General features: G+C 41.6%; 1 protein-coding gene across 2 annotated transcripts in view; it reads right to left on the reverse strand.

The window, feature by feature from the left end:
* Positions 1-819: 819 nt before the first annotated feature.
* serinc5 (serine incorporator 5) overlaps positions 820-14,138 on the reverse strand; it is a 47,420-nt gene continuing 34,101 nt past the window's right edge. The window contains exons 4-12 of one of the 2 annotated variants that reach the window (XM_080434389.1): positions 13,696-13,778; positions 12,593-12,686; positions 10,529-10,740; positions 9,224-9,316; positions 8,619-8,745; positions 8,211-8,280; positions 7,516-7,552; positions 5,444-5,591; positions 820-4,191 (exon numbers count right to left, since the gene is read on the reverse strand). In XM_080434389.1, coding sequence (XP_080290515.1) covers positions 4,047-4,191; positions 5,444-5,591; positions 7,516-7,552; positions 8,211-8,280; positions 8,619-8,745; positions 9,224-9,316; positions 10,529-10,740; positions 12,593-12,686; positions 13,696-13,778 — 1,009 coding nt within the window. In that variant the 3' untranslated portion in view covers positions 820-4,046. Of the gene's footprint in view, positions 4,192-5,443; positions 5,595-7,515; positions 7,553-8,210; positions 8,281-8,618; positions 8,746-9,223; positions 9,317-10,528; positions 10,741-12,592; positions 12,687-13,695; positions 13,779-14,138 lie in introns of both variants that reach the window. The other variant, XM_080434388.1, reaches the window with a different exon arrangement.

Here is a 14,138-nt window from a genome sequence, read left to right on the forward strand (position 1 = left end):
GCACATTTTGGTAACATGAGATTGCATTCATTGGTGTTAATCTTGGGGTTTGTTAAAACCTCAAACAAATGACAAATATTGTCACTGTCGGGGAAGAAACCTTGTATCTGCATATTTTAACTTTTTTTAATGTTCTTTCATACATTACTGCCCGACTCCGACGTACAATTATGTCGTGCAATAGCCGATTTACAAGCTCACAACACATCTCAATTTGAAAGTGGTTACATCTGTCTGTGGGTTTTATTTATTTTTTAATGAACAGTGACCAGTATTAACAAGAGCTTGAGACTAAATCGTTGCTGTCGGGCAGACACCTCTTATTAGCCTAGCTCCACCCCCTGAATCGTTTGCCTCGCATTCAGGGTCTGGTGACGCTGTCGAAGGCGGGTGTTTCTCGGTTGAAAATCTGTATGACGAATCGGGATCGGGATAATCCAGTATGAACCAATTGCCAAAGAGTCCCACTTTGGCCACGCCCCCATCTCAGAAATCGGCTGCAATGAGAGGGCTTTCAGACTGAATAATGGATGTAGTTTTCGTAAATTAACACCCTACTTGATCATACTACAGCGTCACACAAAATCAGATCCACAAGCTCGAAACGTGGTGCGAAGTTTTGAGTAGTTTTGAATTTGAATCCTGAAAAGTAACAGTTTTGGACATATGAGGTTTCCACCCGACAGAGACAAAATATTATTACTACATTGGATCCAATGGAACGCCAGTTTTTTTCCATTTCCTGGAAAGTAACGCTTTTGGACATACATAAACATAAATATGGCACTTCACACTATAAAAGGAAAACACCACAGGATCGTTGAAACAGTTGTTTTATTGAAAGAATCAACCTGTTGTGTTTAAGACAGACAACAGTCACGCGCACACATACACACTCCTTCCATAAAGTGATCAAATATGACATGGCAGTAAATATCCTTCACTGTGCCTCCTTTCTAGGGTTGGAAAACTCCAGGAATATTCATTGTTGGAAACTTTCCATGTGAATAGCAGGACTATGGTCATTAACAGGAATACATTTTTTTTGTGTTATTTACCATGTCACAATAGACATAAATATAACCTTTTTGTTTTGTCAAAAGTTGGAAACTTTCCATAATATGGAAAATTTCCAACCAATGAATTCATATTGTGAATTAACCGGACTATATGGTAATTAACAGGGGGGAGAGACATTTATTATGTATTTTAGAGTTATTTAGCTTGTCATAATAGACAAATATAAACGTTGTCTCATTAGATATGCATGCAAACATTTCTTGTTCCCCCCAACTAAATGCAAGTTCCCTGTTATACTCAAATTTTGCAATAAGAATTGGTGAAAAACTCCAAAATGTATCTTCCCGTGGTACATTTCCAGACATTTTGGCTACAAGAATCTTTTCCACAACCCTTTCATACGTTTAAAGTTACACGTCACACAGTAGCTTACAATCAAGAGCACCTTTTTACTTCTACGAATAATCAAAACAAGAATAATGTAAAAAAACAGGAGCTACTGTATAAGTGGTTTTGACAGAAGCATACTTTTAACAAACCACATAAATACAGCCCAAATGTACACATAAGTTATTATAAAATGTTTTATAAAGTTCAATTAAGACAAAACAAAAACATATTACCGGTTTATTGTTTGAGTTCTGAAAACGTGATGGAAAGCATGTACAGTTGACAATATACTGTGTTGTATTTATGTACAACATACAAAATAAAAACAAAAACATACAAAATAAAATAAAAACTTGAGTAACAAATCAGGAAATAACTTTAAGGAATTTCTGTAAATTATCTTATTTGTCTTTTTTTTAAGTCAACATCCAGTGTTGAATAACCAATACACTCTAATGCTACATGACATTCTCTTCACTAATATGTAACAAAGCTCAGAACGGTGTCTGCTTACATTTAGACCGCTCGTCTAAGCTGCTGCTGTGTGCAGGTGTGAATCTCTTCAACCTGACCTCCTTATTTTGGGCATGTCATAGGCGAAAACTTAAAAACATTTTCAAAAGGAAATTCAAAATTTTCCCCAAAAAATCTACTGTACAAGCTGACACGCTGTGAGCTTGTAGATAGTCTATTTTCGCTATATATACAGTAGGGCATAAGTGGTTAACTGGGCAATACCCTGCCAACAGGCTTAACATGGCTGCCCGGTGAGGCAGTAAGGGTCTTCGTAGAACACGGCTCTGGACGACCACGGCTGAAACAAATTCGTACTGTTCCCCAACAGTAACAAGAACAGTAAAGCTTTGTAATTTATGTTCTACCGGTATCACACGATAGTGTCACCTGACATCAAGAAGCGATCTTCAAGCTAACCGCATCGAGCTATGGGGAGGCGTCGTTACCTTGAACAGCTAAAGCGACAAGCTAACTTAAGAGCAATGTGTGACACGCTTTTAGATAGAATAGCTACTGAATGCGACATGGCAGCTTGAATAGCTTCTGAGTTGTTAGTTTGAAGAGCTATGCGATGAATTGTTAGCGTAAAGAGCTACTGAATGCAATGCATTGTTAGCTTAAAGAGCTACTGAATGCGACGTGTTGACTGTGTGATGCACTGTTTACTGTTAGCTTGAAGATCAGTTCTGTGGGCACATCGACACCATTGCACTATGGAGTATAAATTAGGCTTTAGATATAAACACATCCTTCTAACTGGGTGATTCACGTTGAACAAAATATAGATTAAAAAAACGGCTTGTTCAGTTGCATAGAAAACTTCTACAAAAAGTGGCAACGTAACGAGCAACGACACATCCAGCCGATATGTGAGCCTGAGAGATGAGCTTTGTCACCAAGGGGTTGGAGACAAATACAGCCTCCAATTTAACCTTCTTGTCTTTCATAAAGACATTTTTTGATTCATTCATTGAGAAATATTACAAACTTAAATAAATAAGATATTTTTGTACCATCTTCTTAACTGAAATGAATTTGTCCCCAACCCTCTGGTGTGACTTTGAACAGAACAGAGATGCACTGGAACCTTCTAGGGAGAAGGGCCAGGTTGGCAACCATGACCAAAAACATAGAAAAGACAAAACATACAGACAGTATGTAAAACATGTAAGCAAGCACAAGCATGGTTAGAATTCTCGGAGAGATCACAGGTTTCCACAGCTAATCCAGATTAACCCATTAAGACCTGAGGCCGATTCTACAAATGCCTTCTAAATCAGTGGTTCTCAAACTTTTTTGTGCCAAGGACCCCCAAATAGAAATGTATTTGCCCGCGGCCCCCCATCTGAAAATGTTTTTTGCCAGGGACCTCCAGAAGAGAAGAGTTCTGTTCAAAAACACTTTCAAGATTTTTCTAACATTTTCAAAAATAGCAGATGTACAGAACTCCCAGGATTCCCCTGTTCAATTCTAAACCTGCGTTGTGATGTAACTTCACTCCAAAACGGACAATGGTAGTAAAAAACAAATGACACTGCATGCCTTCAAGGCATCGAATAGATTAACATCTTTAAAAGAGCAATTCACCCCTCACAAATAACTTTCTTATATCAATTATTTCACCCCATGAACCCTTGAATTAAAAAATGAATATTTGATGAATTGAAGAAAATAAGGGTCCAATTTTAACAGCAAAACTATGAACAGCAAACTATATCAAAAATCAACTCTCAAAACAGCTCCAAAACAACTCTCACCGTGTAATCCAAGTGTTGGACGTTATAAACTACTTAATTTTTTTAAATATAGTTTTGCTTTCTCTTTCTCTACAGGAATGCGACAAAACGACAAAACAAAGGCTTCATGGAGTGAGGAAATGATAGAAAAACAATAGTTTTGGGGGTGAAATACTCCTCTAAACAAGAAGCAAACATAGAACAAACACTTGGCATATCAAATAAAAGCAAAATTCAACAACAGGTAAACGTGTGGAGAGAGATGAGGGTGGCAGTGATGGTCCCTTGGCTCAGCCTGTTGGCACCCATAGAGCCACCGCATCCTTAACTCACTACACTCACCCGACACTAGTGGTGTTTTGTGTGTGTGTGTGTGTGTGGGTCTTAGGCCTCGAAGCGCCTGGGGAAGATGACGGGAGCGATGAGCGTCATCATGTAGACGAACAGGCACACCCAGCACGACACCATCTTGATCCAGAACACCGACCAGCTCCCTTCCAGAAGGTTCTCGATCTTGTGGGTGTCGTAGCTACACACAGGAACCCAACAAAATAAAGACGTTTTTGCATTACGAAATAAAAACCACTTCCTTGTAACAATTCAACATTAGGGTCGGGATGCTTTAGGATTTTAATGATTCCGGTTCCTTAACGATTCCCTCTTTAACGGCCCGATTCCTTAACGGTTCCTTCCTATAGGGGGTTCCAAATGGAACCTTACAGGGTCTGTAACTCTGAGAGTGTACTAATGGAACCAAATGGACCCGTACAGGTCTGTAACTCTGAGAGTGTATTAATGGAACCAAATGGACCCGTACAGGTCAGTAACTCTGAGAGTGTACTAATGGAACCAAATGGACCCTTACAGGTCTGTAACTCTGAGAGTGTATAAATGGAACGAAATGGACCCGTACAGGTTTGTAACTCTTAAAGAGTGTATAAATGGAACCAACTGGACCCTTACATATCTGTAACTCTGAGTGTATAAATGGAACCAAATGGACCCTTGCAGGTCTGTAACTCTGAGAGTGTATAAATGGAACCAAATGGGCCCTTACGGGTCCATTTGGTTCCATTTATACACTCTCAGAGTTATGGTGGTCCTTGAAATTAAAACGTTTTGAGAACCACCGGTATTGTAATTGTATAGCAGACATTAAGTCCACATACCAGCTCTGACAGTGTGATCAAACCGGTTCCGGAAAACGATTCCAAACGTGACGGAACCGATTCCCTGATCCTCAATGTTGGGTCCGGTTCCGGATCCCAACACTATTCAACATCAGCTCGTAAAATAACCGGGTTGTCACACAGCAGCCGGGAGGCTCAAACGCGCCATCGATGAGCGGCGCTCCTCTCCAAAAGTTACAATCGTACATTTTCTGCTTGAAGCGCCCAGGCCGCTCAGCCAAAAACACACTGGACGTCGAGAGCGCTGGGAAGCGGAGCTCTCCAGCGTGTCTTTACCATAGAAATACGTCTGTGTTTAAATAGTATAATGCAGTAGGTATTGCACTGTGTTTAAATGAGGCACTGCGTGTATTTGACTGGTGTAGGGGCGGCCATAGCTGAGTGGTTAGTGAGCCCGCCTAGGGAGCCAGAGGCCCTGGTTGCCCCAGGTACGATTCCAGGCCACGCCAGCATATGTGTCGATGAAATGAAATTTGTCCCTGAGCAAGACTCTTAACCCCTAATTGCTCACAGGCCCTCATTGGAAACAAGCCCGCAAGGACTTTCATGAACGTCCTGTTAAAAGGAATTATCCTATCCTTATGTACTCACTGGAACCAGTTGGTGACGGTCATCATGACGTAGAGGGAGCCCAGGAAGAAGACAAAGTGGAAGTAGGCGTAGCTGTAGACGGTGGCTTCTCTCTCGTCGTACGTGACGTTCTGCCCCGTGCCCTCTGTCTTCTCCTCATCGTAGTCATCTACTGCACACATACCATCACATTACTGTATGTAGAGCAGGCCGTGACCCCCCAAAATAATCACATTAGAACTGGGGACCCACCCTCACCCTGACAAGGACTTGGAATTGTAGGCATTACATTTAGTTTGACTCGTTTCCACAGATAAATATTGTGAAAATAGCCAAACTACGTGAGCTTGTAGATCGGCTATTTTCACAACATTTGCCTCTTTCTTACGTAATATTTGACAGTTTGGCCAATTTGGTATTAAAAAGGGCTGAAGCAAGAAGGGTATCTGCAAGAAATGTGCAGATACCCTGTATAAACTTATACCGTATGTTGGTTTGTTTACTGTTGAGTGAGAAAACAATGTAGCACATTAACACATTGACCGCCGGGCCCGTAGTTCTACGGGCCGTTAAATCCAACGGTAAAGCTCCCATTCTAAAGCGCACACTGAGACGCCATTTTCTTCGATTGTATTTTTTCTCCTCGCTGATCACTGTTTAACATAAACCGTTCTAACTCAAACATGGATGCCCCGTTTGACACGTGGTTTGGACTGGTAGACGCAGGGAGATGTCCGCGATGTTTACAAACAGTGCACAGATCAATCTTAAGGATTTTAACGAGGTCTATGGCGACGTGAAAAAAACTAAAAACAACAATAAAACGTTGGCACTGGTGAGTACATTATGAGATTAACCTCTGGCTGTCAATGTGTTAAGCTAATCATCTGGGGACCCCCAAAAACTAATTTGGGGACCTCCCGACCCCCAGTTTGGGAACCACTGCTGTACAGTACTGAACCCATTTTCTCCTCTTCATAGTCATCTGTAAGAACACAGTACATCAAATTGCTGTAGCCTACTATACAGCACAGCAGTGGTTGTCAAACTTGTTCATGTCAAAAGAATGTGTATTTTTCTTTTTCCCCCCCTTGTGAAAAGGGTTTCATTTTTTTGCCAGGGACATACTATACACAATTTGTGCTGTTAATATTTTTTTAAACTTAGGGTTAGGTTCTTTTTGAAAAAAGCACACTAGAAGACTGCAGTGTGTTATTCCTCCACTAGGGGGCAGTGTGAGCATTCCCATCTGCCAGTGTGTGTGTGTTAACCTGGTAGGGTGTTATCTTCCTAGCAACAGTGACAACAGTGACATCATATGTGTTTGCTGACCAATGCTTTCTCTGCTCTCTGAGTCGAACAGCAGTGAAGTGAGAAGAAAAAAAAACTATTCCATATTTATATTCCATATTCACTCACTGTGTAGCGAATGCTTCTTATAGAATGTGTGTGTGTGTGTGTGTTCAGATAGACTAGTCTCTGTCCATTGCATGGATTAAAGCAAAATAACATCTCACGACTTTGTACGGCCAAGTCCTAATGTGCAATTTGTGAAACAGTGTAAAAAGGAGCCCCCCACACTAACGCCGTTTCCTAAACAATTAACACAAGTTTTATGATAGATGCTTCTGAACATATTGCTAGTTTGACCACCTCAAATGCTCTAATCTTAAAATAATAACCGAAAGTAGCCTAACTACAAGCTCTCAATGCGTCGCAGAGTGAGACGCATTGAGAGCTTGTAGATCGGCTATTTTCGGTACACAACATGCTTCCATTGAAGACATGCTGGCTTCTATGGAATGCAAATGATTTGACTGAAATCAGTCAAGGCGACTGAGAACTTGAATCCATGCCATTGTCATAATCTAAGTGCACCAGTGGAACCATTACCATTATTGTCGTCTGGAAAAAACGGCTGTTTCGGACAGGCTTGCTGAACGAGACGTCTGGGGGCGTTCACAAGGTTATATACCCTCCCTTTCCCTTTTCCCTCTGAATGTGTTGTGTACTTAACGGGTCAAATTTCAGCGCATTTGGATCCTCACACAGCTGTATGGGGGAGGGGTTAACGTAGGGGTCAAGGGTCTCACCTGTGTCATTGCCGAAGCAGAAGCAGCAGCGAGCTCTCTGTGGGGAGAGACATCAACAATCAGCATTTTAAACTAAATCAGTATTGGGTCTGATTTAGATTAGTGTCGTTCTGTTTTAGAAAAGCCTCCTCACTGGCCAGGTGTTGAAAAGTAGCACTCGTGCTATATACACTTAAAACAATGCATCTGGTTCGTCCAATGTGATTGTGATGTCCATGTCAAATAAATAAACAAACACATGCGCACACACACACACACACACACACAGGTTTTCTCCTAATGCATCCAACTAAATGTAATAAAATGAAGAAAACTGTGTCTGTCCTTAGTCCATTTTTCCTCCTCAGTGTGTGGGCCAATCAATGTGAAATTGCACATGTGCACATTGGCATATCGCTGTTGTCGGGCAGAAACCTCCCGTCTCTATAATTTAACGTTTTGTGGTTTCTTTGTCAAATCGTTTTAAAAAATTGGAAGTCATCCAAAGCCCTTGGGAGTGACAAAACAAAACGAAGACCCTAGGAGGGTGAAGCTGTTCATTCGTTTTAGCTACAGGTTATTATAGGATCTGTAGTTGCAGTCCTGCACGGATTTGTGTGTGTGTGTGTGTACCTAGCTATTAATTACTTAATGTACTGTACAACAACTGAATGTACAGTCTGTATCTGAGTGTGAGTGTGTGTGTGTGTGTGTACCTCGGTCTCTGGTTTACTGTTCCTATGCACCCTCAGAGCTGCTGAAATTCTCCTTGTGGTGTTGGTCAAACTGGAGGGAACAGAGAGAGAGAGAGAGAGAGAGAGATCTGTCAGTACATTTTTTGCATTCATTTGTAGCTTCAGATAACTGAAGAGAAAACAATCTGATAGAAAACACATGGAGACACACACACACAGAGCAGTCAAATCACAACCAATCACATGCAGTCTTTTGCTTTTTTCTTTCAAGTGGCAGCCAATCGGAGGAATGTCTGGTGGTGTTTCTATGTGACAAGAGAGCAGAAAAATTTCAACATAAAAATTGAACATACAGTCAGAGTGTGTGTGTGTGTGTGTGTGTGTGTGTGTGTGTGTGTGTGTGTGTGTGTGTGTGTGTGTGTGTCTCACCAGGAGTAGAGGATACAGCAGAACATGATAGCGGTTCCGAAGCCGACCACAATGTTCTTGTCGCTGTCCGAGCCGGCGTTTATCGGGAAGGAACACACGGTCATGTTGGTCCCTGCGACGTTAATCACTGAACACACACACAAGCAACGCTATGAGTTCTTTATCGGTATAACAGAGCAGTGGTTCTCAACCTGTGGGTCGGGACCCCTACATGATACTTTTTTGTTGGGGGGGGGGACAATTTAAGTATTCAACAAACTATACTATAAAAACTGATCAAACATTGGCCAAATTGTCAAATTAAATTAAATTTAGAAAAAGATTGCCGATCTACAAGCTCACAGTTGCAAGGCGTTGTGCGTTTGTAGATCGTCTATTTTCACAATATTTATCTGTGGAACCGAGTCAAACAAGATGTAATGCCTCAACTGCTACAATTCCAAGTGCTTGTCAGGATGGGGGGGTCCCCAGTGAAAAAAATGATTTGAAATGGGGGGGGGGGGGGGGGTCGCGGCCTGAAAAGGTTGAGAACCACTGTAATAGAGCAGGTAATACAGATAATGTGCACAGTGCGCACAATGTAAACAACAGGCTGTAGAACTAACCTTCCTTGGGTTTACTGGAGAAGGCAGAGAAGGTCAAGTACATCACGTAACAACTGATCACTCCTGGCTGCAACAGACCGGAGGTGGGCTGCACTGCACGCGCACACACACACGCACACACACACACACACATACATACATACATATACACGCACACACACACACACACACCAATACATGAGGTTACTGACGAAGATGTGTAGGCACCAAAAATTGTGAAAATAGCAGATCTATAAGCTCACAATGCACCGAGCTTTTAGAGATTAAACTTTTTTGTTGAACGACGAAAACGTATAATAATAATAATAATACATCCAATTTATAAATTACTTTTCTTGATAGTCAAAGTTGCTTTATACAACAGAAAAAAATAAAATAAACAACTTATACACTGTAAACATATAAGGCTTGTCGATATTGAAGCGTGACAGAATTTCTTTGTATTATAACCCCCCCCCCCCATCTATAAATTCCATGCACTTCATGTTTTTCTGTGTTTTCTGCATAGAGGAAATCATAAGGGCCTACGTATTATGTCATTGGTTTATCAGTGTGTTGTTGTTGACAAAAAAAGACCTCCCGTATCTGCTGAGTGAAGTACAGCAGTGTGCAAACACAGCAGCAAAGATTGAGCTCAGAAGGATGTCTACTGAAACTGAAAATACCTCGTTGTAAAGGTGACTAATCAACGATAACAACGACATAATACAATACCAATTGGCATTATTGAAGGTGGAAAATAATCAACCAAGTTTCTCAACTTTTTTGGAGAAGTTTTACAATAATAATAATAATGAATTGCATTTTTATAGCGCTTTTCCAAGTGCTCAAAGCGCTTTACAATGGTTCATTCATTCATACAGGCGGGGGATATTGGGAGGTGGAGCGGCGAACAGTCGACGCCAGCGTCCCCACTTTTCCCACATTCACACACCAATGGTGGCAAGCTAGCGCCGACCGAATCATTGGAGGCAATGTTGGGTTCAGTGTCTTGCCCAAGGACACTTCGACATGTGGACAGGAGGAGCTGAGATTCCAACCGCCGACCCACGGATCATTGGACGACCTGCTCTACCTCCTGAGCCACAGCCGCCCTAATCACTCCAAATCACTACAAACATTTCTTAGTCGTGATTTTTCTATGGCGTTTCATTTTTTCTTTGGCAGTGTAACGTGTGTGTGTGTGTGTGTGTGTGTGTGTGTGTGTGTGTGTGTGTGTGTGTGTGTGTGTGTGTGAGAGAGAGAGAACAGTGTGTGTGTGTGTGCGTGTATGCGTGACTTGCTTGCGCGTGTGTCTCTCCTTACGTTTCTGGATGAACGGTGCGATGGCGAGCAGCGACACGACCAGACAGAGGCTGGCGTTGATGCCCAGGAAGGCCTTGTTGAGGAAGCAGGCCTCCGGGTGGGTGTAGAACACGGCCAGGAACACCACGGCTCCCACGGCCGCCGTGTACAGCAGCAACGTCACCAGGGCCAGCGCTCCGTACCACAGCCTGTTGTACTTCACTCCTGAACTCCTGCACACAGAAACAGAGAGAGAGTTTTTTTAGTCAAGTTTAGTTACCGTAATTTGAAATGCAATAAACACAAGCAGAAGCTTACAGCACAGGAAGACAAGCCTATAAAAGTTATCACACTGTCCCCAGTGAGCACACACACACACACACACACACACACACACACACACACACACACAGGGAAACTAATAAAACCAGATGCATGTGGATGTTCGCTGCTGCCAAGCTGACCTCCACTCAAAACACCACCATCTCCTATCCAAAACATCAACATCAAAACTATATCAAAAGTGCAAACAAAGTCAAAAATACAATTCAATAAATACAATGAAAGATTCAAAACTATAACCTTGATTCAGTGTCAGGCTCTAAAAATGTATATTTCCTCAATCAGATTGAAATCATTCTGACTTAACCGTTTACATGGATGCAAATTAAACGGTAATCCTCGTTTACATGCCTCAAAGTATCAGAATATACAAATTGGTCCTGCCTGATTAGTGGAGAGATATAATTTATATATGGTCCAAGAAAACAAATTGTTTCCAGATGGATGGCAGTCTGAGGTGACAAATTCTGGTACTATCGATCACTACGGCCTATGAGAAGGGCCGTGACCCCGCAAAATAATCAGATTTGATGCACCGCATGAAGTGATCTAGCTGAGAGAAGAGCAGAAGACAGAATGCCCCAAGACAGTCCCAAGACTCAGCTTAAGGCATAACTGTTTGTCTAATTGCCCCAATGCACTGAATTATGCATCAGGATTAGGTTGACCCAAGTTATCTAAAAACACATCAATCATCAGAGAGGAGTAAATGAGAGCTCAAACCCCCCCTTCTCTTGGGCCCTTGGCCTCAAGTACAAAGTGGGCTTATTACAGTGCATCTATCTCCTAGCCAAACATTACCTCATGAAAACACAGGTCAGTTTACCCTAAGCATTATCATTATAAAGCATTTTTTCCCCGACCATATCAGGACCCCCCTTGGGGGTCCCTGTCCCCGGTTTGGGAACCATTGGCCAATTAACAAACATGCAAAGATACGCAGAAGTAAAAACCAACCAGATAGAAATAATCTGATTTAAACCAGCCCTCTCAACCAGAATGAACATTCCTTCTGATCAGAGTGGCTCAGAACATTCTCTTCTAATTGAGGTGTTTACATGATGAGGCATTTTTTATTCTGATTGGGCTGTCATTCTGATTATTAGTGTAATATCAGGCTCCATGTAAACGCAGTCCTTAGCTCTTTCAAACATGCACTGTAGTATGGAAGTTTTCCAGACTTTAAACAGAGGGACTGTATGTATGAACGCAACATTCCGTCTCAGTAGGATCGGATATGCAACAGACTTTATGCAGGCGGGACCCTTGAATTAAGTCCTGGTAATGTCCTATTGAGCCCAAAATGGCTCAATGGGTGAATGGGTGCAGTGATTGTCCGGTGAATTTACATTCAGCGAGTGGACGTGTTGATGACGCTTCTATTGTTGACGAGTTGAGCCTCCCCGAGGTATTTAGAGAGAGATACAGTAGTTAACTCAAATCCAGTTTCATTCTGCTTTTTATTAGGGTTTGATTTGGAAATATTCACAGATCGAACTTCCATGAAACAGCCGTTTCATAAGCGTTCAAAAACAAGTGGGAGTAGCATATGTGTGCGTCTACAACCCAGACACGCCCCTTACCTTATCAAACGGGCTATTTACCTTGATGTGTGAACGTATCTGAAATGGACATTCTCCTGTTGCATGCTACATGCTGTGAAAGGCCAACACCGGACAATGTCCTGACCTGATTCCCCAGACATTTTGTCATATAGGAGCATAGAGGAGATGTTTCTCTCACCAGTTAGTGTTCCACCGGTGAGCGAACTCCACCAGTAACAGGAGCTGGATGAGCAGGAAAATAAAGCCGCCCGCGGCTCCAACGTAGCGCCACACTGTGGACGGAGGACAGAAGGACACGCAGAGAGACGGAGATATCAGTGGTACACACACACACCAAGACATATACCTGCTTTATTGAAAGCTTGTCACATCATTACAAATACACGTCGCTTTATGAAAAAGTGCTGCAAATATCGATTATTTTCGTAGCAATTATTATATTGATTTGTTTTTCGATTAATCGAATAACTGAAAAGCACATTTTCATCAACGTTTATTTTTTCAATAGTGTGCACACATACGGTCAGGAACATTACCATTACCTCTAGAGGCTGGCAGGTTTAATGCCACTCCAAAGGAAGAGAGATTCTGTTTGTTTTCTGAACTTGGTGAAAATGTGTTTATTTACTTTTTGTTTTATTGCCCTAAATATATAAGAGAGGTATTTGTTCGTAAAGGGTCTTCTATTAGTGTTGATTTATTGAGTTAGATGATTATGAAAAAAACTTGAGATATGTTTCAGGAAAGGAGCTTTTGTTTATGTCAAGCTTGGGAGAGAAAACAGAAAACTGCATCATTCTGAGCTGTAATGGAGAGTATTACGTGAATACAAACATGCTGTAATCGTAAAATGGTGTTTCATAAACCCATGACGATGGTAGCCGATCGAGATCAGCAATTTTTTGCCATTTTCGTGCGACACTTGTACAACAAAGAAGGGTATTCATTTACTGTTTACTAAACAGAAAAAAAATTCCTGCCAGCAATGAAACATATCGTCACTGTCGGGCAGAAACCTCTTATCTCCACATTCTAACTTTTTGTGTTTTTTCATAAATTAACGCCCCACTTGATCATACTACAGCGTCACACAAAAGCATAAAAAGTAGCAGATCTACAAGCTCGAAACGCGGCGCAAAGCGACGTGTTTCGAGCTTGTAGATCTGCTACTTTTGTTACTTTTGAATTAGAATCCTGAAAAGTTTTGGACATATGAGGTTTCCACCCGACGGAGACGACATACAAGAATATATAATTGTGGTGATAAAATCCTAGCATTACCTTCCAGAAAGGTCTCCTGGTTGGGGAGGAAGAAGCCTCCAGCGCAGCATGCCCCCAGAGCAATGAACTTCAGCAGCCAGAAACTGTAAACACAACAGGAAGTAAATACTCAATTAACTAACTAATTAAATTAATGACACGGCTGTAGCAGCCAACAAACAACAACAACTTGAATGAGTCTTAAAGAGACAGTGTGGTTTTTGGGGAACTTTGAGAGGAGCTCACATTTTAAACAACATAAGTCTGCTCTCATGGGGGTCCAGGGGACAAAATATTTTCAGAAGGACCCCCAATACATGTGAATTTGGGTCCTTGACATGGAAATGTTTGAGAACCACTGCAATAGACCTTTTTTGTGTCAGGGTCCCCCATAAGAGAATCTTTTTGTTGTTAAATTAATAATTGTAGGCTAGAGTTTTCAAATAATAATAATTATAATAACA

Source organism: Gymnoscopelus braueri, assembly GCF_963280865.1.
Source record: "Gymnoscopelus braueri genome assembly, chromosome: 7".
Lineage (NCBI taxonomy): Eukaryota > Metazoa > Chordata > Actinopteri > Myctophiformes > Myctophidae > Gymnoscopelus > Gymnoscopelus braueri.